General features: G+C 44.2%; 1 protein-coding gene across 3 annotated transcripts in view; it reads right to left on the reverse strand.

The window, feature by feature from the left end:
• LOC147747554 (ferric reductase 1-like) overlaps positions 1-25,183 on the reverse strand; it is a 335,069-nt gene that overhangs the window by 177,138 nt on the left and 132,748 nt on the right. For all 3 annotated transcript variants that reach the window (XM_086954117.1, XM_086954120.1, XM_086954121.1), the window contains exon 3: positions 4,374-4,510. In XM_086954117.1, coding sequence (XP_086810243.1) covers positions 4,374-4,510 — 137 coding nt within the window. The remainder of the gene's footprint in view (positions 1-4,373; positions 4,511-25,183) is intronic.

The raw sequence follows: 25,183 nt of genomic DNA on the forward strand, positions 1-25,183 counted from the left end.
TCGACTTTACTGCCCTAACCTGCCACTTATAGACTGAGATAAATCTTGGGGAGGCTTACTGTGTTCAGGTACCTCGGAGGGCCGGTGCGCTATGCGGTGCCCTGGATTTCAAGTGAGGTAACTATTTGCTGTGTGCGTTGAGGCCTGCCTGCAAAATGTGCGCAACACAAGTCATAAGTCAAAAGTCATAAGTAATAAGTAATACGTCAGATGCTCTTGTAGAGCGCACATTTCAATGTGAGGTCTCAAGGCGCTTAGCAGAGAAGAACACACAAACCTTGACAAAGGCATGGTCTTGATACAGCACTGGTTATTTTGGAAAAAGCCAGGTTTTTAAGTTTTTGCGAAAAGATAGGTGATTGGTGATTGACTATAAATGCGGAGGTAGTTTGTTCCAGAGTTGAGGAGCAACATAAGAAAAGGACCGACAACCGTTACGTGGCGCATGTACACGTGGCTGAACCCAGAGAGATTTAGAGCTGGATCTTAATGATCTTATGGGACGATACCAGACCAGTTTTTTTGCAAGATAAGTAGGACTGACACTATGGAGTAGCTTGTGGGTCAGATTTAGCACTTTAAATTGGCTTCTTTGGCGGATTGGGAGCCAGTGCAGTTTCCTGAGACTTGGAGCGGAGGCTGATCTGGGAGGGAGATCTAGAACCAGTCTAGCCACAGCATTCTGCAGTGTTTGCAGCTTAGAGAGTAGATTCTCATTAAGTGTTGCGAACAGTGCATTGCCATAATCCAAGCGGATTATGATTATACCCTGCACCAGTGGCTTTCTGGCTTCTAAGGGTAGCCACTTGAAGATTTTTCATAGTTTATACATAATGCCATAGCAAACGCCTGATACTTGATTAATATGGGTCTTCATGGAGAGGGAGCAGTCTATGGTAATTCCTAGGTCACATACAGCCTCCTTGGGAGCGGGGCATGGTCCCAATTCTGGGGGCCACCAGTCCTGTGACCAGACTTCTTTAGCTTTGCCAAACAGAATGATTTCCATTTTACTACAGTTCAGTTGGAGCTTGTTATTGCACATCCAGTTACTGATTTCAGTCATGCATTTTTTAAACCTGGAGCAAGTTTCAACATAAACAGAGTTGCAGGTGATGAGCACCTGAATGTCGTCAGCATACGGTACTGTCGTGAAACCATGGGATTTTATTATGTTAGCCAGTGGCGTAAGGTACAAATTAAATAGCATGGGGCTGAGAATCGACCCCTGGGGGACTCCTGCGGTGAGAGGACGACTGCTAGATACTAAGGTGTCAACCTTAATGGAGGTGAGGCGGTCCGCAGGGTAGTTTTCAAACCAGGAAACGGCCTTACCTCTGATACCTATCTCCCATAGCCGATGTTTCAAAGTGCTGTGGGAGATGGTATCAAAGGCTGCAGATAGATCTAGTAGGACAAGAATTGCGGAATTGCCTCGGTCTAGCGTTAGTCTGAGGTTGTCAACAATCTCCATAACAGCTGTCTCAGTGCTGTGTGCAACACGGAACCCCGACGGGGAGGGCTTAAGACTACGGACAACTTAATGCTATGCTCAACTGCAATGATAATTTTAATTTCGTAGTGCCTTTAACATGTGAATGTTGCTAGAGTGTTATTTCATTGTTCAGGTAACTCGGAGGGCCGGTGCATTATGCAGTGCCCTGGTTTTCAAATAACTGTTTGCTGCAGCGCGTTCTGACCAGCCGGCACAAAGTGCGCAGCAGAGTGTTTAAGAGTATGGTCAACTTAATGCTATGTTTAAATGTAATGGCTATTTGATTACTTAGTGCCTTTGACATGTGAATGTCGCTGGTGTGGGAAGCTATGTATAATAATGTATATATCCAAGAAGGATATTTGTACTATTTTAGTGGTTTATGGTGAATTATCTGATTTGATGTGAATAAAATCTATGCCATGAACAGACTTCACGAGCGGTGGGCGGTGTGCAACATTATGAGCATTCTGCGGGCCCTAGGCAACAAATGCGTTAGAAACCAGCAACACAGCCCCAGGTGGTGGGCTATTTCAGGCTTACTCCACAGGCACTAGGGTTTGCTAGTTAATACTTTGACAATCGGGTGGAGTTACCAAATGGCCAAGCATTAATATGCGATGTTCTCTAGCGTGCCTGCAGCCCTGCAAATTTATAGGGCCGTATTTTGGCAAACAATTTTCAGCAAAGTTCTCTTTCCTTTTTTAACTCAAATACCTAAAAAGGGTTACAATTTATTGGTGACATAATCCACATCTGAGTGGGATTGCGAGAAATCCATTTACATTATAACCACTTTATTCTATGGCCAAGGTGGGCAGAAAACAGAGTGAAAAGCTTCATAAAATGGGTCAGTCATGTTCAATTGTAAGGCCAAGCTCAAGTGCAGGTGTAATGTTGTGCCTAATTTTCTTATTGCCGTCAACATGCTGTTGCCGCTAAAGTGTACAACTAGAACTGAAATTCCAGAGTAATGCTGTGCCTAATTTACTTAATGCCTTGAAAAGGTTGATGCGGCTAAGCATAATGCTACAAAGAATTGTTTATATTTAAATAGTAGTGTTTTCTTCTACGGGTCTGTGATTCTGAGAACATTTAGGGCCAGGGTCTCAAATTTGTGGGCACCAAAGCCCGGACAAGGGGGAATATAAGGTTTTCTGATCCGGCTTCTTTGAATATATAAAGCCCACACTAGCAGAAAATAGGTGGCATGTAGGGTTTCTGTCTCCCGCATTTGCACTTCAGCTGTGGCAACATCACCCCATTTATGGGCGGAGCACGGTCCCCCTACATTAAGGTAGGCATTCTTTAGGGGTAGAGCAAAGCAACAAGTCCATTAATTTGGACAGAGTACAAATGTCAGGATTTTATTTCGTCTCTAGTCATTAACGTTAGTGGGAAGGATCTAATGTCATTAGGAAGGCTTCTGTTGCCAGAGGCTGGGTGCACACCTGAGGTCAGAAGTAATTCTGCAAGCTGCCACAACAGGTTGGCACAACTAGCGCTAGTAGCTGTAAGGGACCAGTTCCGCACAGCTGGGGTGCATCTCTCGGGAAATGCACATGAGCTTGTTAACAGCATTATTCTGGTGGCTATCACGGAGCACTGTCAGCGCCGAGGATGGGGAGGGTGAGTGCGCCAGGTAGCTTCTAACCCTGTGGCCGAGCACTGCAGTTAACAACAAAGGTGGATGCACAACAAGGGAAGTTCAGTGTCTGGCTGGACCCCAGGAGGGGGTAGGATCCACATCTGCTGAGGGTAGGCTGTAAAGGAGGACCAACCTGCTGGTGGTCCTGGACTCTACTGCCCTAACCCGCAACATATGGACTGAGTAGAACCTTGGGTAGGCTGCCTGTGTTCAGGCACCCCGGTTGGCTGGTGCATTATCCGGTGCCATAGATTTCAAGTAATGAAACTGTACGCATTGACGCCTGCTGGCACAATGTGCGCAGCTGATTGGAGAGCTTGGCGGGATGAGACAGACAAGTTCCATTGTAAGGCCAAGCTCAAGTGCAGGTGTAATATTGTGCCTAATTTTCTTACTGCCTTTGACATGTTGTGGCCGCTAAAGTGTACAGCCAAAACTGAAGTTCAAGTAATGTTGGCTTAATGTACTTAATGCCTTGAGAGGTTGATGCCACTAAAGTATGATGCTATAAATAATTGTATATATCCAAACAGGATGGCTTTCTCCTATTGGTCTGTGAAGAATTACCTGGTTTGATGTGAAATAAATAAAAGGATACACCCTAGACAACATGTTCTGACTCTGAGAGTTCTTGGGCATAGTGGGGAGAAAAATGGCTGAAATGGAGAAGGGTTAATGTCACGTTGTGCGCATACTATACATTTTGAATATCTGCTAATCCAATGTGTGGCGTTGCAACCTGCTAATGTTACAGTTGCGTTTATTAGAAAGCGCCTAAAAAAGTATTTTAAAAATGAGTGGCCAGTACCTTTTGTGATTATATAGGCACATGAACATTGTGGTTTGTGTGACTGGTGAAGGGTTGGCCACACAGCGCAGAGCTCGTATATGTTATAAATTCACGAATAAGGTGAAAAATACATTTGAGTGTGTCCAAAAAATGTCTTGTGCAGGCTTCACAATTTAAGACAATAACAACATGCATTTCAAGTTTGTTAATGCCCCAGAGCACATCCTAAAAACTCTTCCTTGCCTGACGTGACCTTAAGTTACACACAGAGCCAGTCGACCATCAGTTTAACACAACAGTCGCTCCGTTTTCAAGCTGCTCCAAATTACTTTGTTTAGCGTCCCTCATGCGGAAAAAGCAACATAAAAGAGTATTGATTCTGAAATATGTTACCTTCAGTTCCAATTAGATTATAAAGTGAAGAATAAGTGGTGACTTACTGCAACATTGTTACAATCCAATAGTTGGGCGTTGGAATTGGTGACTGCGAAATTCCCAACCGTGAAATCTCCTCCAACCGCCCGGGCCGCCAGTAGGAATCCTTGGAATGTGCTGCCTGAGTTTGCTTGCAGAGTCACTTAAGAGAGAACAGATATTTTTACAGCTTTTTGGTGAATTAAATATCAGTTGGTATAATTTTAAATACATGATTTGTTACGCGGCTTGTGGTTAAAATGCAAGTGCCTACAGTGATTGACAGTGGGAACGATTGTAACATATACATTCATTCTGCACGTTCCAAAGAAACGTTTTATTTTTCAGTGTTTTAGAAACAATATACAAATGAGACTTCTGCAGCAAGGCTGTGGTTTCGAAATGAAAAGTAACATAACAAACAAATGATTGATTCACCCTAGAAACAGTATGCACCATGACCTTGTAATTGTAGGGTCACCATTTATGTGGCGATTGGGACCATCACGACTGTAGGTTCATACATTACATGTAAGGTATTGATAAATAGTTACACACACAACAAACAATGAGAGGAGGGTCTGAGGGCAGGTTTAACGACCGGCCAAGTACATGCCCCAAACACAATATTATAACAACAAATTGTACCTGGGAGTCATACAGAGTAAGTCAATCAAATGGATCACACAACCAATACTACACAGACAACACCCGTGAGAACACCGTGCATGCTGGTTTATGCAGGCCAAGTCAAGGCTCAAGAGCATATGGAGAAAAATGTTCCCATCAGAAGCCACACTGTACCGCCCTCTTTCTCATCATTTGGGTTCTCCTTACCCAGGAGACAAAACGGCCGGTCTGATGTTACCGTGACCGAAAGATGTGACAAGTGGGTAGTATGAATTATACAAAAATTAAGGTGGCTACTGAAAAAAAGCAGTGTATAGTGGTAGGAGTGAAAAAGTGAGGGGTTTTAATAAAATTAGGTGAATCGGGTAGAAAAACGAATTTTATTAGGATCTCCCAATCCCTAATGTTAAAAAGCAAGTGCAAGTGCGGGTTTGAAATAATAACCGTACTTGATGGTGGTCAACATGTTTCTGCATCATTAGAACAAATTTTCAAATGCATTCTTCAGGACCTTGTTATACAAAACTACTGCTTAAAATGAATGGTAATGAAAAAATATCACCTGAGAGTCCCAGGTTGTGTACTCAACCGTATACTGTTACCGCATAGTATCGCACGGTATTGGATCCAAACAGAAAGACAAACAAACAAGAAAACAAAAGAACATGAATGTATCATATTCCCGCAGTTTTTTCAATAAAAAACCACAGTGTGATGGTGCCACATTCACACATACTAGAAAATGAATTCCAATATAGACACTCACCCATATGTGATGGTTGAGAGGCTTCACCCCACCTGGATGCGGCTCAGGTATGAGGAGCACCGCTCTAAAAATAATTTATGAGTTATTTTTGACAATGAGTTAAAAGGGGTTTACACGGAGGAAAACAAAGATGGCTTAGTTACTCCATCACATAGTACGTGGGTTTGTTGTAGGTGACCCCGCCTGAACTAGACCCCAGCAATCAGACTGATGGCTTAATTTACAACTCGATGTAGATTGTGATACAAATGTACGGTAATGTGGAGAACAGTCCACTTAACACGTTCACAGATGCATGGGGCCAGGCTTAGTTTAGTAAAATATGGTAAAGTCGAAATTTAAAGGAAACCGAGACTGCATTAAAGGCTTACGCTGCTTGTCTTACGCGTTGGTATTGACGAAACTCGTCAGGCTTGCAGCGCGCGCACTGGCGTGCGAGTACTGTGCAGCCGGCTTACCTTTCCGTCGGTGTCTCCTGGCAGTCATCCGAACTGTCTGGGGGGGCACCGGCGATCGCAAAGGAGAGCTGTTTGTACGTTCGTCTACGGCTTGACAGAGTCACGTGATCTGATACGGTCACGTGATCCAGGGCATGCTGGGACATGTAGTTCGAGGCTTTGTCAAATCGTTTGGGAATTAATTTTTGTAGAAAAAGGCACATTATTATCTTGGCAGTGGTTATGCAAGGAAATAGACCAATGCTGTATGTCCGTAGCAATCATTTATCTAGAGTAAGTTGGAAAATCTAGCAAAAACCCAAGCCTATTTGATGGTTTATTTTAAAAAAAAATTTACATTATGATTGATTCACCCTAGAAACAGTATGCACCATGACCTTGTAATTGTAGGGTCACCATTTATGTGGCAATTGGGACCATCACGACTGTAGGTTCATACGTTACATGTAAGGTATTGATAAATAGTTCCCTGCAGGACATCTTGCCAAAGAATATACTTCTGCACACCACCTCTGCTGCATTCCATTTCACTGTGCCTGTATCCACAATACTGCCTGTGCCAACCCACACACAGCATGCCTCTGTAAGAACAACAGTAACAATACTCTCTCCACAGCCGTCAATTTTTGGGTACCCCTGTATAAAATGTAAGCTTCCGCAACAAGACCAATCAACCTTCAACCTTTTGGTATTAAGTCAACACTTTTATATCGTGCCTCCAAAGTTGTGTAACCTTCACGGAGCTTCATACCACATACAGGACAACCTGCTGCACCGTGACCAGAGCACAACTGTAGCACCTATGACCCTGAGTTAGTTGCTGATTCAGAAGTATCCTGGTGCTGTCTGGCAATGTACCCTCAGACTCAGGCCACAAAGGTGCAGTAACGCACACACTGCAGAAGAGCTCAGACAATGAAAGCTACAGACAGATCCACCATCAACTTGATAATAGACTGGACTTGCTCTAGATGAAAGCTAGACAACTAAAGTACCATGAAAGGCCATAAGAAACACATGGCAGTAAACGTTTATTATAATAAAGCATGCCACAACATGATATGACATCATAACATACCACAGCATCACAACATAACATAACAGTGTTCAAGGTGTACATGTAATGTAATGTATGTAATGTAATGTAAAGTAAACTTGTATAGCGCACAGCTGCCCCAGCGAAGGGGCGTCCCGGCGCTACCAGCAGCGTCAGTAGAGAGCGAGGGGCTAGACCGCAGGGAACAGGAGAGTTTTGATGGCCCTGCGGCAGGGTAACAGGCAGTCTAAGCGGCGGATCTGGACAGGGAGAGAGTTCCACAGTTTTGCGGCAAGACAGCGAAAGGACCGGCCTCCTGCTCTAAGGCGTTTCACACGACGGACCTTAGCCAAGAATTGCTTAGCGTAGCGTAGCTGGCTTGCGGGTACATAGGGGACCAATAAATGGGACAAAATCTCAGGAGATGAGAGTTTTAGTATTTTGAAGGACAGACAGAGTGCCTTGAATTCGATCCTCCTAGGAACGGGTAGCCAGTGGAGTCGTCGTAAAGCACTCGTCATAGAGCAGGTTCTTTGGAGCCTGAGCAGGACTCGGGCAGCGGCATTCTGGACTCACTAAAGGAGATTCACTTCCGCCTTATTGGCTCCTAACATTAGGGAGTTAGCATAGTCCAGTCTGGACAAAATAGTCGCCTGTACTATCACCTGGCGTGTGGATGGGTCAAAGAAACCCAATATGGACCTTAGACCACGTAGGAGTCCAAAGCAGGTACCCACAATCTTTTTGATATGCTCCTGGAACCCAAGAGTGGAGTCGACCCAAATCGCTAGGTTCTTCACCGCCGACTTAAGGGTGGGGGCACTGCCCAAGGACACTGGCCACCACTGCGTGCTCCAGAGTCCCTTGTCTTTCCCCACCAACTGCACTTCTGACTTGTTGGCGTTAAGTTGAAGGCAGTTGGTGGTCATCCAGCATGCGACTGCCTCTAGTCCGTTCCGGAACTGTGTGGCGCCTGAGATTGGTCATCGGAGAGGGCCACCACTGTTGCGTGTCGTCATCATACGACACAATGGTCATGCCATGGTCCCGCGCCACTCCTGCCAAGGGTTGGACATAGCGGTTGAACAGGACAGGGCTTAATGCAGAGCCTTGGGGGACTCCCTGCTTGATAGAATGGGTGGGAGAGAGGAAGGGGGGGGCAGAGACCTGGAAGGCTCTGTCAGTCAGAAAGGAGCGGAACCAGTCCAGAGCCAGGCTGGTCACCCCCGCCTCCTCTAAGCGACGCAGGAGGATCTGATGGGAGACTGTGTCAAATGCGGAGCTTAGATCAAGCAGTATCAGCGCCGCAGTTTGTCCCTCATCCAGTATCGTACGCAGATGTTCACTCTCCACTAGAAGTGCGGTCTTGGTACTATGACCGGGACGGAAACCATTCTGGGAGCGGTCTAAGATACCGCTGTTGTTTAGGAAGGCCGAAAGGGCGTTATTTGTGTGGGCCTCTGCGATATTAGTGACCCAAGGTAGAAGAGAGATCGGTCGAAAGTTTTCCCGCTTAGTAGGGTCCAGTGAAGGTTTCGTTAGCAAGATTGGTTCCATGACGAAGGCACCACCGCCGTAGTGAAAGAGGAATTAATTATCTGGCACAGGGGCTTGAGAAGTATTGGTAAGCAGTCTCTGAATTGGGCCGGCCTCATAGAGTCCAGAGGTGAACCTGATTTGATCTTCGTGCTCAATGTCAGAAGCTCGTCTAGAGAGATAGGGGGTATTGCTACTAGGGTGGTAGTAGGAAGGGATGTGAGTGGAGACACAATATCCACCGGACATGTGGGGAAGGATTTATTAATGGCTTCTACCTTCTGAACAAAGAAGGTGGCCAAATCCTAGCATTGCTGCCTGGACGTGTTTATCGAAGTGGGAGGAGCTTTCCTATTTTTGAATTGGCTGAGTATTTTAAAAATGCTTTTCGCCAGAATTTTGCCGGACTTGATCTAGTTAGTGAGGTAAGCCGCTCGTGCCAGATGTATGGCCTTGTGATATTATTTAATCTCGCCCTGGTACAGCTTTTTAGCTCCAGGGTTGTATTTCTTTCTCTAAGCCCGTTCTAGCTTATTGCACGTGCTACGCAGGGTGGCTAGAGAGTCGTTGTACCAGGGATTGGAGCTCGAACAACAACATTTGGACCACTTAGCAGGGATAAGGCTATCTAGGGCCTGTATTATCCAATCACAGAGTGCCTTATACGATTGCTCTAGATCAGTATCTAAAATAGGAGGACAGGATGGCAGACAGGTGAGTAGGTCCTTTAGTTTGAGTTTATGCCAGCATCGTCTGAAAGAGGCTTTAAGATCAGCTCTGGGTGCTGGCTCAGAAAGCGGGAGGGAGATGGAGACTAGGAGGTGATGGGAGCAACATATAGGGCTAGGTGTTTTGATCGTGAGAGTAGAGATGTTGGAAAAAACTGGGTCAAGTAAGTGCCCAGCAGTGTGGGTAGGGCCCACCACCAGCTGACTTAGTTGACAGGCGGCAAAGTTAGCGAGCAAGCTGCTGATTTCAGGGTCGGAGGGATGGTTAAAGTGCAAGTTAAGGTCACCAATGAGAGTAAAATTAGCAGCTGTCAATGCTAGGGAACTCACGACCTCAATAATGACTGACTTGAATTCCGAAGTCGGTTCTGGGGGATGGTAGACTAGCAGACCTGTGATGGAGGATTGTGCACTAAAGGAGATTACGAAGCAGGCGCATTCGCACCCGGCTACATCCTTCTTAATGAAAGTGCAGTGGAAGTGGGACTTAAATTTACAGCTATGCCCCTGCCTCTAGTTTCCCTGTTAAGAGTCCGAATACTGAACCCCGGGGGGAGAGCAAGGTCTGGTTCAGCCACTGTGGCGTCAGTTAGCCAAGATTCCATTATGAAGAACACGTCAGGAGATTCATCCTCAATGAGGTCATGGATCTCCATATAGTGTCTCACCCGAGAACGGACATTGAGGTGTAAAATTTTCATGGTGACTCTAGGTGGGACAGGAGGCGGTGAGGGGCAGGAGTTATAGCCACACTTGCGACAACAAAAAGGCCCTTCCACTGCAGCCCCTAAGTGCAGACTGCAAGGCCTCATCTGTCGGCCGATGGTTATCAAAAGCTCCCTGGTATAGAACGGCACCCCTGGGTGGAGACCGCCAGCATGTCTGGTGTCCAGGCGTGGGAGCACGCAGATGGGCTTGCCTTTGGCGAGCCGTCGGTGCGCCCGCTGCCCTCCGATGCCATGGGCAGCTGAAGTAGTCTGTCCTGGAGCAGGGGGATGTAGAGACTAGACCGCCTCCCTGTCAAAATGGCGGCCATGAGACGGCGACCGGAAGTGGGTGAGCAAACCACGCCGGCCGGGTCAGGGCAGTACTCCTTCCACAGCAATCAGCCCTAATGGCTGTGGTGGACCGGGGAGGTGCAGAGACCACGTAGTCACCCAAGGTAAGTACACTCAAATACATCCTGCGGTGTTTCCTCAGAACCATCAGTTTGGACAGATCTCCTCTATGGTGTGGTGATGTGGCTTCTTTTATCAGCATCGCATCCCTTTAAAATCCATGATGTTTCTTATTTTTTTCATGTTTTGTTTTAAAGTGCTGATCTAGAGGAACATTTTCTACTTTGCATATAGTCCCACTTTTGTGCCAAGATATTTCCTTGCCTGATCTTTTGCACAGTGCGACCTACATTTACATAAATGCATGGACACAAGGTAGCCTAAATTACATGTGTAACAGCTGATTATTGTGCAAAGAGTATGTTTGACATTGCTGTACATGCATATTTCAGTCCTGGAGTTTTGTGCACATTCAGAGCAGTTTCCACATTTGGAGCAGTTTCCACATTTGTAGTGTCTGACTAAAGGCTGCTGACCCGATGATTCAATAAGTGTGCCTAGTTTGGGTTTTGCTTTCATGTGTGCACATACAACATAGTATTTAATGTTTTTCCTTTTCATACTCAAAATACAGTTGCTTTTTTTTCTCAAAACGTACATCTGTCATAGACATGATATGCCAGTTTTTAGTATGATTTTCTTGATCTGATTAAAAAGTGGAACGTAACAATTGTAGGCTCATTTTCATTTCTCCGTCTGGTGGTAAGTAAATCTTACAAGAAGTAAAATCAATCCGGTTTGTGCACCCTCATGGCTTGTGAGCGCTCATCATCAGTCATCTGAAATGGCCCCTTTCTTTCAGGAGCTGGCATAGAAGGCTAGATTCATTAAATACATTTTTCTTTAATTTACAATTTCATCTAGATATTTCCTAAAAGTAAGTGTTAGACATGTCAGCCTTAGGGTGGTCTCCCTCAAAACCTTTTGCTTGCTTTCCTCCAATTTTTCGGTTTTGTTTTGATAGTTTTAGTACTCTGGGCACTCTACAACTGCTAAAAAGCACTAAAGTGCATGTGCTATCTCCCCAAACATGGTTTGATCGACTTATCCACAACTGGCATATTCAATTTACCTATAAGTCCCTAGTAAAGGGCATTACATGTTCTTAGGGCCTGTAAGTTAAATGTTCCTAGTGGGCCTGTAGATTGATTGTGCCACCCACTTAAGTAGCCCTTTAAAACATGGCTCAGGCCTACCACTGAAGAGCCTGTGTGTGCAGTTTACACTGCCATGTCAACTTTGCATTTAAAACCCCTTACCAATCCTTACGCTCCCGTTCTATTCCATATACATCACCCCTCAGGTAGGTTCTAGGTAGCCCACTAGCAGGGTGCTATGTAATTGAAAGGTAGGACATGTACGCTTACGTTGTACATGTCCTATACTTGTGAGGCATACTCCTCCCATAGGTTAACACTGGGGATTCCTTGTTACATCTAATAAGTGTAATCACCAATTTGAAGCAGGTAGAGCTGTCATGTTTTCTTTTGTTGAGTGTTTTATATAGCTCAAACTAGACCCAAGACATCAGGTATCAGAGCACTTTACATGAGCACCAGTTTTGTTACAGATGGACACACTCATTTTTGTTAGGCACAGGGAGATTAAGTAATTTGCTCAGAATCACAGGATGTTGAGCATCATTGCTGAGAATCCCCAGCTTCGAGTCTGACCGCTTTAGCCATAAGGCAACATCCTCTCCCAGAGGGTTTTTACCTGTGGAATTGTAAGGAAAATTCCTCTTTAATAGTAAAGCCGAATTTATCATTACAATTTGAAAAATTCCACTTTTAGAAAGCTGGCATTGTTCTGCACTTTGAAGGAGGTAGACTGAAAACATAAACATTGCACTTATTCCAGCGATAGGTAGTTATTTAACTAGTTTGGGCTGGGGAACAATTTCATGCTAGACGATCATATTACACACCCTCAAATAAGACTCTTGACTACCAAATCAAATCACTGAAGCTCTAGACAAGTGAATGAAATAAAACTATCAATGACACTGATAATAAAGCAAGACAAATTCTTGGTCACATAGTATATTAAAAAAAACATGAGCATATAATGTATGCAGTGATACTGAAAAATTGATTCTGTATTGATAAAAATTAGACACGCATGTACTTTCAAGTTTTACATGTCCTGGTAGTGAAAAACTCCCCAAATTATTTTTCACTATTGTGAGGTCTACTTCTCTCAGAAGATAACATTGGGGATTCCATATTACATGTAATAAGTTATAATTCCTAATTGAGAGGGAGTGGATCTTTCATGTTTTGTACCTATGGAATGTAGTGATAAATACTCTTGAATGGCAAAGTTGGATTTATTATTAAAAGTTTGAAAATGTCACTTTTATAACATTGGCATTTTACTGTTCTTAGTCCTGGGTGCCTGAAGTATGTCTCAGATACATGTCTGAGGAGGGTGACGGCTGGGCTTTGGGTATTCCCTCTAGACAGCCACACACAATGGGAGCTAAGCTGTGACTTGATGGGCCATCCGGGGACAATGGGAGGGAGGATCTGAGCACAGCCTCAAGCTTACACCTGAACAGGCTGAGTCCTGTCCCCACACAAAAGTCTGCATAGCCCCATGTAGTGAGTTTGGTGCCAGGGCAGGAAGGAAGTACCTGTGTGCACTTTAAAGACCATTGGGTTTAAGAATTGGACCTCAGACCCTACAACTTCAGCACAATTCTGGGCCTGTGGATACTCTGCCAGACAGAAGGAATGCTGTGCTGCTAAAGGGCTGACACTTTTCTGTACTTCTTCTTTGGAAGAACTGATTTATTGCTATGCTGACCTGTTGCCTGCTGCCCTCCTGGTCTGGGTGAGAAAGACTGGACCTGCATCCCTTGACCACCAGAGTGACTCCGAGGGCTAGTTGGCTGACCTCTTTATCCGAAGCTTCATGGACATAACAGACTTCCAACTATCCTGCTTCTGCACCCAGATTCTGCCATCGGTAAGTCTACTCTGCCAAGTGGTGCCACATCGACATCAGCCCTTGACCCTTGCAAGTGTTCCTAAGGATCTATTTCAACAGAACCAATACATCATCACAGCGGCAGTGCCAGTACCAGTGTATTGCTCCTGTGCATGGACCAGAAACCAAAAGTTGCTACTTTTGCATGGCTCAGAGACACCAGTCATTCTTCGGGACCACCACTACTTGACGCACTTTTAAAGTAAAGTCCTCGACAGCTTTGACAACGGAACTGATACTCCAAATTGCAGCAATGAGAGCTGACGCATCGGCGCTGTTGAGCAACCAGGACCAGCTCATCACTGCCGATGCTCTGCACTCCATATCCTCTCCGTCACCAGGATCCTTGATATCTGCACAACCCGGACTAAGGTACTTTTGCTCAGCAGGCTCAAACTGGTGCCTGTAGCCATACAACACTCCATCACAGTCAGCCTGAACATTTGACTTTGTTCCGGTCCAATGCGACCAGATGACTCTTGTGTGTTAAGCAAGCTATCTTCAACTGGATTCTGGCTTCCAATGGTAGCCATTTTAGGTGGTTGAGGTCAGGGGTAATGTGGTTGAATCTTCTGGATCTAGTTTAGAGCCGGGCAGCTGTGCTCTATGTGGCACTTAGTGGAGCCAACTGTAGTTTGGGTAAACAGGCAAGAGTAGTGCTCCCATAATCCAAATGGGAGATAACCAGGGATTGGAATGCTAATTGAAAGTCAGCCGGGGCAAGAAAGTTCTGATTTTCCTTAACACGTTTAAATGGTAGTTGGATCCTCTAGAAGGGGTACTGATATGGTCTTGCATAATGAGGCATTTGTCCAACATTACACCTAGTGATCTACAGGAATCTATCAAGTGTGGGACGCAGTTAAGAGCAGTGAGTTGCTTGAGCCATTCTTCTGTAGGTGCAGAGTGATTGGGTGGTGTGATCAGGAAGAATTCAGTTTGGAGGGTGTTAAGCATGAGTCATTTGAGGGTGAGACATCAGCAGTTTGATGTCATCAAGGGAGGAAATTTTCAAATATAGTTGTGTGTCATCAGTGTACATGTGGTAGTTAATATAAGAGATTCAAAAGATCTATAAGAGGTTACATGAGCAAACTGAATGAGGTGGATCAAAGTGTGGAACCTCAGGGAACTCCAATCGTTATTGGATGGTATTAGATTGGGTTTGATTGACCTTGAACCTTTATGCTCTATTATGAAGTTAAGTGGCAAATCATTTTAAGACGGTACCAGATAGCCCCATCCTGTTCTCAAGATGGTCAATCATACTGTCACGTTTGAACGTATCGAAAGTCGAGGAGAGGTCAAGCAGCATATGCAGACAGTATTAGTTCTGGTCTAACATTCTCAGGGTGTCATCAACAATGTGTGTTAGAGCCATTTCAGAAGCCAGATTGATGTTGATCAAGGGGTTCAAATTGTTCAATGTGGTATATATGTGAAAGCATTTCTCTAAAAGCTTTGCTAGAGTCAGGATGTTATTATTTTTTTTTTTACTTTTTATATATTTTTTTCATTTGTGCATACAAAAACACAGCACATTACATAAAGCAGACAAATTTGCAAACTCTCCAATGTCATATTATAAATAAACAATAAGTAAAACAAGTTTCATGTGTGTACATGATAAATGTGGTACACAAAATATACAAAAAACAAGAAGGTTAAAAAGCCTATAGAATATTGAGTCGCATATTTAAAATGTACGGTGATAAAAAGCGCAAATTCATAGCCCATTTTAGATGGTGTGCAATGCCAGCATTCTAAAAAGCAGCTCAGTGATAACCTGCGTTCCCTACCTTGATGCCCTAAGTGACTACAGAGTTTCCTTTGGAAAGGCGGTATGTATGATCAATTTAATTCTACCTCCTGAGCTCTCTCCTGGGAACAATCCTCCTTTTAACTATTACAGTATCATCCCGAGGTCAGTTACTGCTAAAATAAAAATGTATACAAAAGATCATCAAAGTAACTTACACAGTATCATTTGTATGGTTGGTGGCAGCAAAGCCCTTACATGTCCTCTCAAATCTCCACACCACCCCTAACCTCTTCGCGTAGGCCTCTTCAAATTTGTAGGTCCTCTCCAACTTCAAAAAACATTGAGCTATTGTAAGGATTTTCTGAGATCTCCAATTCTGTAATATTAGAGATCTGGCTACTGCTATGGCTAAAAAGACACAGCATTGCCTATAACTATAAAATGAGAGCTGTCAACCTACATAGGAGAAACCAAACGATGCCAGCGATGCACATGGAAGGATAACTCTTGACAGACATTTACTAATAAAGCTGAACACTTTGTCCCAAAAGTACTCTAAACTCGGGCAAGTAAACAATATATGTATCCAATCACCCGCTTCTGGCAGATTACATCTAAAGCAGTCATTCGGTGCCGTAGGAAACCATTTATGGAGTCTGGAAGTGGTGTAATATGGCACCTGTCTGGAGAGAAAGGACATTCTTTGTGAATTGACCGCCCTCAACGCCCTGTGGCACGCCTCACATACTCCTAGCCATTCCTGTCTGTTAAACCAGCAATTGGTTTCCTGGGCAATTTTTGGGAGCATTGCTTCAATAAGATTCCTATTTACCTCCTAGTGTAAAAGCCTATACCAATTGCCAATACCAGCCACATTTACCTCAAAGGCTGCTTTTAAAATTAATCTAACATTCTTGCTGATTCCTCTATAGTTGGTTAAAAGAAAGCATGTAATATGCCTGAAACTTAGCCAGCAGCTCTGAGCTTCAAATTGTTTTGTGGATAGTACGGAAGGAGTTGGATAGTAAATTAAATCTATTCCCTATCCTAGAGCGCCCCCCAGCGCAATGCGTTGTAATGGTTTGCGTTGTAAAAGTTGCGATGTAAAGGCAGTGCGTGGTAAAAGTTGCGTTGTAAAGGATGTTTCCCATAGAAAAGTATTGAAGTTCGAAATAGGAGCTGTGTTGGTAAGCTAAGTAGCGCAGCTTGGTAATAGGTAGCCAAATGAGGTAGTGTAAGACCCCCCTGTTCTACATCCAAGTGTAAAATAGATAGCTTAATCCGAGTTTTTTTCTTAGCCCAGATGAACTCTCGAATCGCCTTGTCCACTTCGTCAAAATATGAGATTGGAATCTTTAAAGCAAGATTTAGGAACACAAATATCAACAAGGGGAGAATCAACATCTTTATCAAAGAGACTCGCCCTATTATCGACAGCGGTAAAAGTGTCCATCTTTAAAGCAGACTTTCATTTTATCCAGTGTTCTACCATAGTTCAGAGGAAAATGTTGGAGGAAGTCCACTGTCACGTACAGCCCCAGATATCTAATTGGTTGAAGAGGCAGAAATGTTAACCCTTCCGGTAGCTTCAATCCTGGAGCGTTAAATAGGAGAAGCTCCGTTTTAGGCTGATTGACCCTATAGCCCCCCAGTTCTGTAAACGCCTGGATTTCTCTGAGCGCTCTCTGAATGTTTATTTTCTCTGGACTCGGGTACAAGATCAAGTCATGGGCAAACAACTTGATTTTGGCCATTACTGCTAGGGGGGCTTTGGTTGACACATTAAAACATAAAAGGGGGAGAGAGGGCATTCTTGCCTAGTACCTCGCCTTATCGCTACTTCTCCTGCCTCCTCAGAGTTTATAATTATTTTTGCGGTGGCTCCCCTTTTAATTCTCTCTAGCATCTCAATCAGTTGGCGTGGAAAGCCAAACTCTCCCAAGATGAAAAAAGGGCCTGCAAATCCACTAGGTCGAATGCCTTTTCCGCGTCCATCAGTAAGATCCTCCTTTCTAGCAAAAAAGTAGTCTATCGTCTGGATCAGATAAAAAGTATTTACAACCATGGATCTCCCAGGCAGAAACCCTGTTCACTCTGCGTGTACCAGATATTGCACACAGCCTGTGATTCTATTTGCCCAGATTTTCACAAAGAGCTTGTAGTCTGCATTTAGTAGACTTATATAGTGATAAGAACTTGGGTCTTTGGGGTCTTCATCCTTCTTTAAAATTGAGATCACAACTGCCTCCTTAAATCTATCTGAGACCACCATTCCGGTCATACTTTGATTGTATATTGATATCAAGAACGAGGCAAGTTTGTCTAAAAACAATTTATACACTTCAACAGGGATCCCATCGTTGCCACTTGCCTTCTCAATTGCCATTTTTTTTGTGATTTGCCTTAATTCATCGATTGTGATTGGTTCACTTAGGAGCATGTGGTCCTCCTCACCAATCGTAGGTAACTGGAGTGACATAAAATATTCTGCAAGACTTCAAGGGTTTTTGATCTAGACTTCGGCTTATATTTTACTAAAATGGGACACACATTTTTTGGTAATTTCGTCCGTATCATTCTCAAGGCACCTAGTACAAGGATCTCCAATTTGTGGAAAATGCTGCTTGCTCTGTTGTGTCTTTGTGGACCAGGCTAAGAATTTGCCGATGTGCTGGCTCTCTTCGTACACCTTTTATTGAGAAGCTGTGCTTCCAGCAATTTCCTCAAGTAAAAAGAAACTTTTTAGCTTCTCATTTGCCCTTGCTAATTCCTGCTGGAGTGCCTCTACCTCCGAGTCCTCTGTTGGCCTAGCCAAGAGTTCCTTCTTCCCGCTCCACTGTTTTGTGGAACCCAGCAATCTTAAGTTTTCTTAATTTAAAAAGATTGGCCCTATATGCTACCACCCATCCCCTAAAAGGGGCCTTGAAGGCTTCCCACACATAAAGCCTGGTGCTGTGTTCACGTCTTCCTTAAAAAACACCATTATAAAATCACAGGTTTTGTCAATTCATTTTTGATCCGATAACAATGTTTTATCAAAATGCCACCTGCTATTTTTTCTCTAGGGGCGGGCAAGTTTAATGTCAAGGAGACTAGCGAGTGATCTGAGAATGGATTAGAAACAATCAAAGATTCCCCCCCCTCGAGAGAGAGATGGTTACCTATCAAAAAGAAGTCCAGGCAAGATGCTGTTTTAAATCTCGCTGAGTAGCAGAGATCTCGGTAGCACCTGGATGGTCTACCATCCATGGGTCTAATAAGACAAAACCCTCTTTTATAATTTTTAAAATTATATCTGTTTTAGGTTTCAATTGCTTTTTTTCCCTTATTAAAGATATCCAGGACAAAATCTTGTATTAAGTTGAAATCTCCTTCCATAATTGTAGTCCCATGTGCATTCACCAGGAGATCATATACCTGCTTCAGAGCCACACAATCATCCCCAATTGGTCCATAATAATTAAGGAGGGCTAAGGCTACCCCATTAACTAGGACTTCTATCCAAATCCACCTGGCTCCCTAATACCGGATCACCTTAACTGCCTCCCAATACCCACTCCATGCACTGCCACATGGGCTGAGGCAAAGTATGCTTGGGTATATTTTTTAGGGAAAGCAAAGTTGGAGGAGTTAGATTTAAGATGTGTCTCCTGCAAAAAGATCACCTGAGGGGAAAAAGATTCTAACCATTTTAGCATCGCTCCCGTTTTTTGTGCATTCACAAAGCTGTTCACATTACATGAAAGTACCTTCAGCAGTTGCACCATTCTTCAGTCAGATTGTGTCTGCTATATTCTCTCATCAGTCTACTTCCCAGTAGAGCCAGCTCTTTTAATAAAATCACATATAACCCCTTGATACCAGAGACAATACCAATTCCAGATTGGCCCCAGAATTTGCCCATGTTGTTAATCAGCACATTATCTCAAATGTGCCTGCTACATTAACACACATTTTTTAATGCTAAACAATGCTGAGGACTTCCTCAGTCCCTGTATGTGGACTGAGGTAGCCCTTTCCTCCCCTTCACTGCCTCCCTCCAACTACCAGATGCCTTGACTTGGCACCCGGGAGCACGTCCTCCCCCCTCTTCTTCACCCCTATAAACAAAACTATTTTTGGTTATTAAGCCCTGGATTATACTGTAGAATTGTTACAGAAAGAAGTGTTTGTGCAGTTACTAATGCCACCTTCAAAAGACCCTAGTGCAATCTGTTCCCCCAATGTTTTCTACTTCCACCAACAAGCACAGTGCCACTGGTACCACTAGTATGGGTTGTTAATAGCATAGCACGTATACCTGATGAAGCTTCCACCCGTGAAAACCTAATATCTGATGTAGCTTGAACTGTAATAGAGTTCGAGCTTTAGATCTCTTTTCTATACCTAACAATCTTAACCTTCCTACCCTGCATATATAAGGGAGGGTGAAGCTGCCCTAGTACTTTCCCCCAATTGCTCGAAGCAGTATCCTTCCCCCTCATCCAAAGGGAAAGTAAAGTGCAATGAGGCCAAAGTGCCATAGTGCAATAGTGCAGATTTGTAGCCAAAGGCACAGTACAAAAGTACTAATGAAATAGTGCAAATTATGTCTCTGTGGAGAAAAAAGTATTCTGGATTCTTACATCCTCCCCAGAATACCTTGAACATTTTTAAAGAAAGAAGGAATTTACCCCAATGCTTTTAGTGTATAATACTCAAGAAATACTATCTCTCCCCCCTCACATTAAAAGGGGGAGTAATAGGGGAGAGGTAAAGTGCAGTGTGCAATGGTTCAAAGACGAAGATTGCAGCTGTAGACGCTCTGGTAAAAGTGCAGCGTGCAAAATTCGTTAGTGCAGGAAAAACGGCAGATTTTTCAACCTTTAAATACAATGCAGAAAAAAGTGTGCCATACACAATGCATTTCAGAGTTCACAATAATCACAAGACTAAAGTTGAAAGATTCAGGATGTTGTTGATAGGGCGGTGGTTGTTGAGGTTAGACAATTCTGTCTTTGCTTTTTTTTTTGGCATAGGGGTGACCTGTCCTACCTTTAATCAGTCAGAAAACGTGCCCTGTGAGAGAGAGAGAGATGCAATTACATTCTTGGTCCAGAGAGGGAGTCTTGCAGGCCTAATCTTTTTGATAAACTTGGCAGGCAGGGGTTCATTGAAGTGGTTGGAGGGTTTTATTGTTGTTAAAAGAGTAAGTAAAGCGGCTTCATCTGGGATTTTTTAAGGCCCTCCAGGTAGCATTGATTTTAGTAGGATGATGTTGCTAGTAGAGATTAAATCAGAATGACTAATATTTCTCAAGTCTCTGGACCAATCCGTTGGGTCAGCCCGACCAACCGCCAGCAGGAGGGAGAAACGGGCAGGCCAATGGCAGTGCACTCAAGAAACCAAGAGGGCAAGCAGACATAAAATTCCGCTAGGAGAACATCAGCACGCTAGGACAGCCAGATGGATGACCAGCAGGAGGGAAAAGTGGTCAGGCAAACAGCACTGTAAAATCATTGAGCTTCAGGGAGCTCCCACTGTCAACAGGGACCAAGCACCGATGCACCCCGGGAGGAGTGGAGGGCAGGCTGTACAATGACCGGGCAACCAATCGGGTCTGTCAGCCTGTTGCAGCTGTAGATCAGTCCCTTGGGATTCAGCAGAAGGAAGTAGGAGCCCCTCAGAATCCTCTGATTGAGTGTGTAAGTAGAATCAGTCTCTTGAGAAGAAATATTTTCAAATAGAGTACTCCAACATAATACTTTATATGATGATATACAGCAGTGGAGTGGCAAGGTACAATCAAGGATATTTAGAGATAAAAGATCCTAAACCCAGGTGCTTGCAGTCATTAAAAGATTAGTCATTAAAAATAGTCCTTGAGTTTGTCAAGGGGGCAGGTCTTTAAGTGAAACCGGCAAGATGTTTTTTGGTTTTGAGTTTTGTTAGGTGGTCTTTACCCAAATGTTTTGCCTTACTGCTTGTATTTTTATTGAATTCGTTTTGTTGGCCTTAGGACTCTGCACACTTTACCTCTGCTAACCACTGCTAAAGCGCTAGTGCTCTCTTCTTAACACCCTTAACTGTGGGGCCTTTTACCCCCTAGTGCGGAGCCCTTTTTTGGCTATTGGGGTAGTTTGCGCCTAGGGTTTCATAATTTTATTTTCACATTAGCTAACTATGCCAGATTTGATTCCTTTTTTACAACAGACTGGGGATTCTAAATAGGGCAGGGGGATTAAAACTACCTCTAACTCAGAGGTGAAGAAAGAGGCAAGAGAAATGCAGAAAGGAGCAACAAAGGTGCTGAGAGAGGCAAGAGAGGTGCAGAAAGAAGCAAGTGAAGTGCATAAAGAGGCAAGAGAGGTACAGAAAGAGGCAAGAGAGGTACAGAAAGAGGAAACAGGGGTGCATAAAGACGGAAGAGAAGTACAGGAACGATCATGAGCAGTGAAGAAAGAACCATCAGAGATGCAAAAAGAGGCAAGAGGGGTATAGAAAGAGGTAGGAGAGGTGCACAGAGAGGCAAAATAGGTACAGAAAGAAGCAGTAGGGGTGCTGAAAGAAGGAAGAGAAGTGCAGAAAGAGGCAAGAGAATTGCAGAAAGAAGCCACAAAGGTATAGAGAGAAGCAAGAGATGTGCAGAAAGAGGCAAGTGAGGTACAGAAAGAAGCAAGAGCAGTGTAGAAAGAACCAATAGAGGTGCAAACAGAGGCAAAAGGCGTTCAGAAAAAGTAGGAGGGGAGCACAAAGAGGCAAGAGAGGTACAGAAAGAGGCAGGAGGGGTATAGAAAGAATGAGGAGAAGTGCAGAAGGAAGTAACAGAGGTGCTGAAAGAGGCACAAAGGGTGCAGAAAGAGCAAGAGAAGTGCAGAAAGAGGCAACAGAGGTTCAGAAAGAGGCAAGAGAGATGCAGAAACAGGCTGAAAGGTGCAGGAAGAGGGAACAGGGGTGCAGATAGCAGCAAGATAGGTGCAGAAAGAGAAAAGAGGGATGCAGAAAGAGGCAAGAGATCTGCAGAAAAAAAGCAACAGAGGTGCTGAAAGAGGCCAGTGGCGTGCAGAAAGGGGCAGGAGATCGGTTGAAAAAGCAAAAGATGTGCTGAAAGAGGCAATTGAGGTGCGGAAAGAAGCAAGAGGGGTGCAGAAAGAGGCAATAGAAAAGAAGAAAGAAGCATTAGAGGTGCACAAAGAGGCGGGAGGGGTGCAGAATGAGGAGAGAGAAGTGCAGAAAGAAGCAAAAGAGCTGTTCAAAGAGGTAGGAGGCATGCAGAAAGAGGCAAGCAAAGTGCAGAAAGAACCAAGAGAAGTGTAGAAAAAAGCAGCAGAGGTGCAGAAGGAGACACGATGAGTGCAGAAAGAAGGAAGAGAAGTGCAGAAAGAAGCAACAGAGGTGCTCAAACAGGCACAAAGGGTGCGGAAAGAGTCAAGAGAAGTGCAGAAAGAAGTACCAGAGGTACAAAAAGAGGCAAGGGTGATGCAGAAAGAAGGAAATGAGATGTAGAAAGAGGCTAGAGAGTTGCACAAAGAGGAACGACGAGTGCAGAAAAAGGCAAGAACTGCAGAAAGTGGCAAGAGAACTGCTGAAAGAAGTAACAGAGGTGTAGAAAGAAGCAAGACAAATGCAGAAAGAGGCAGGTGAGGTGCAGAAACAGGCAAGCAAGGTACAGAAAGATGGAAGACAAGTGCTGAAAGAGACAACAGGGGTGCAGAAAGAAGCAAGACAGATGCAGAACGAAGCATGGAAAGTACACAATGCAGCAACAGGGTACAGAAAGAGGTAAGTGAAGTGCACAAAGAAGCAACAGAGGTGCAGAAGTAGGCAGGAGAACTGCAAGAGGTACAAAAAGTGGGAACAGAGGTGCAGACAGAGGCAAGAGTTGTGTAGAAACAGGTAAAAGGGGTGCAGAAAGAGGCAAGAGGGATGCAGAAAGTTGCAAGAGAGGTACAGAAAGAAGCAAGGGCAGTAAAAAAAACAACAGCGGTGCAAAAAGAGGTAAGTGAGGCGAAGAAGGAAGCAAGATAACTGCAGAAAGAGGCAAAAGCATTGCAGAAACAGGCAAAAGGGGTGCAGAAAGAAAGAACAGGTGGGCAGACTGAGGGAAGAGGAATGCAGAAAAAGGCAAGAGGGATGCAGAAATATGGAACAGAGGTGCAGGAAGAAGCCAGAGAAGTGCAGAAAGAATCAACAGAGGTGCAAGAAGAGGCACGTGAGGCGCAGAAGGAGGCAAGAGAACTGCAGAAAGAGGTAAGTGAGTTGCAGAAACATTCAAGAGAAGTATAGAAAGAGGCAAGAGAATTGCTGAAAGAAGCAACAGAGGTGTAGAAAGAAGCAAGAAAAGTGCAGAAAGAGGCAAGTGAGATACAGAAACAGGCAAGAAAGGTACAGAAAGAGGGAAGACAAGTGCAGAAAGAAGCAAGACATGCAGAAAGAAGCATGGAAAGTGCAGAATGAAGCAACAGGGTTGCAGGAAGAGGCACGAGAAGTGCAGAAAGAAGCAACAGAGGTGAAGAAGGAGGTCAGAGAACTGCAGACAGAGGCTAGAGAGTTCCAGAAACAGGCAAAAGAGGTACAGAAAGAGGGAACAGAGGTGCAGACAGAGGCACGAGAGGTACAGAAACAGATAAAAGTGGTGCAGAAAGAGTCAAGAGGGGTGCAGAAAGAAGCAAGAGCAGTGCAAAAGAACCAACAGAGGTGCAAAAAGAGGCACGTGAGATGCAGAAGGAGGCAAGAGAACTGCAGAAATAGGCAAGAGAGTTGCAGAAGCAGGCAAAAGAGATGCAGAAAGAGGGTACAGGTGGGCAGACTGAAGCAAGAGAGGTACAGAAAGAGGGAAGATTGGAGCAGAAAGGCAAGAGGGGTGCAGAAAGTCGGAGCAGAGGTGCAGGAAGAAGCCAGAACAGTGCAGAAAGAACCAACAGAGGTGCAAAAAGAGGCGAGTGAAGCGCAGAAGGAGAGGAGGCAAGATAACTACAGGAAGAGGCAAGAGAGTTGCAGAAACAGGTAAGAAAAAGTGCAGAAAGAGGCAAGAGAATTACTGAAAAAAGCAACAGAGGTATTGAAAGAAGCAAGAAAAGTGCAGAAAGAGGTAAGTGAGATGCAGAAACAGGCAAGAAAGGTACAGAAAAGGGAAGACGAGTGCAGAAAGAGACAAGAAGGGTGCATAAAGAAGCAAGACAGATGCAGAAAGAAGCATGAAAAGTGCTAAATGAAGTAACAGGGGTGCAGAAATAGGCAAGAGAAGTGCAGAAAGAAGCAACAGAGGTGCAGAAGGAGGCATGAGAACTGCAAAAGAGTTACAGAAAGAGGTAACAGAGGTGCCGACAAAGGCAAGAGTGGTGCAGAAACAGGTAAAAGGGGTGCAGAAAGAGGCAATAGGGATGCAGAAAGTTGGAAGAGAGGTACAAATAGAAGCAATAGCAGTAAAAAAACAACAGAGGTGCAAAAAAGAGGTAAGGGAGGTGAAGAAGGAAGCAAGATAACTGCAGAAAGAGGCAAAAGAGTTGGAGAACAGGCAAAAGGGGTGCAGAAAGAGAGAGCAGGTGGGTAGTTTGAGGCAAGAGAGGTGCAGAAAGAGGGAAGAAGAATGCAGAAAAAGGCAAGAGGGATGCCGAAATTTGGAACAGAGGTGCAGGAAGAAGCCAGAGCAGTGCAGAAAGAACCAACAGAGGTGCAAAAAGAGGCAAGTCAGGCGCAGAAGGAGACAAGATAACTGCAAGAAGAGGTAAGAGAGTTGCAAAAAAGGTAAGAAAAGTACAGAAAGAGGCAAGAGAATTACTGAGAAAAGCAACAGAGGTGTAGAAAGAAGCAAGAAAAGTGCAGGAAGAGG

Source organism: Lissotriton vulgaris, chromosome 1_1 (genome assembly GCF_964263255.1).
Source record: "Lissotriton vulgaris chromosome 1_1, aLisVul1.2, whole genome shotgun sequence".
Taxonomy (NCBI): domain Eukaryota; kingdom Metazoa; phylum Chordata; class Amphibia; order Caudata; family Salamandridae; genus Lissotriton; species Lissotriton vulgaris.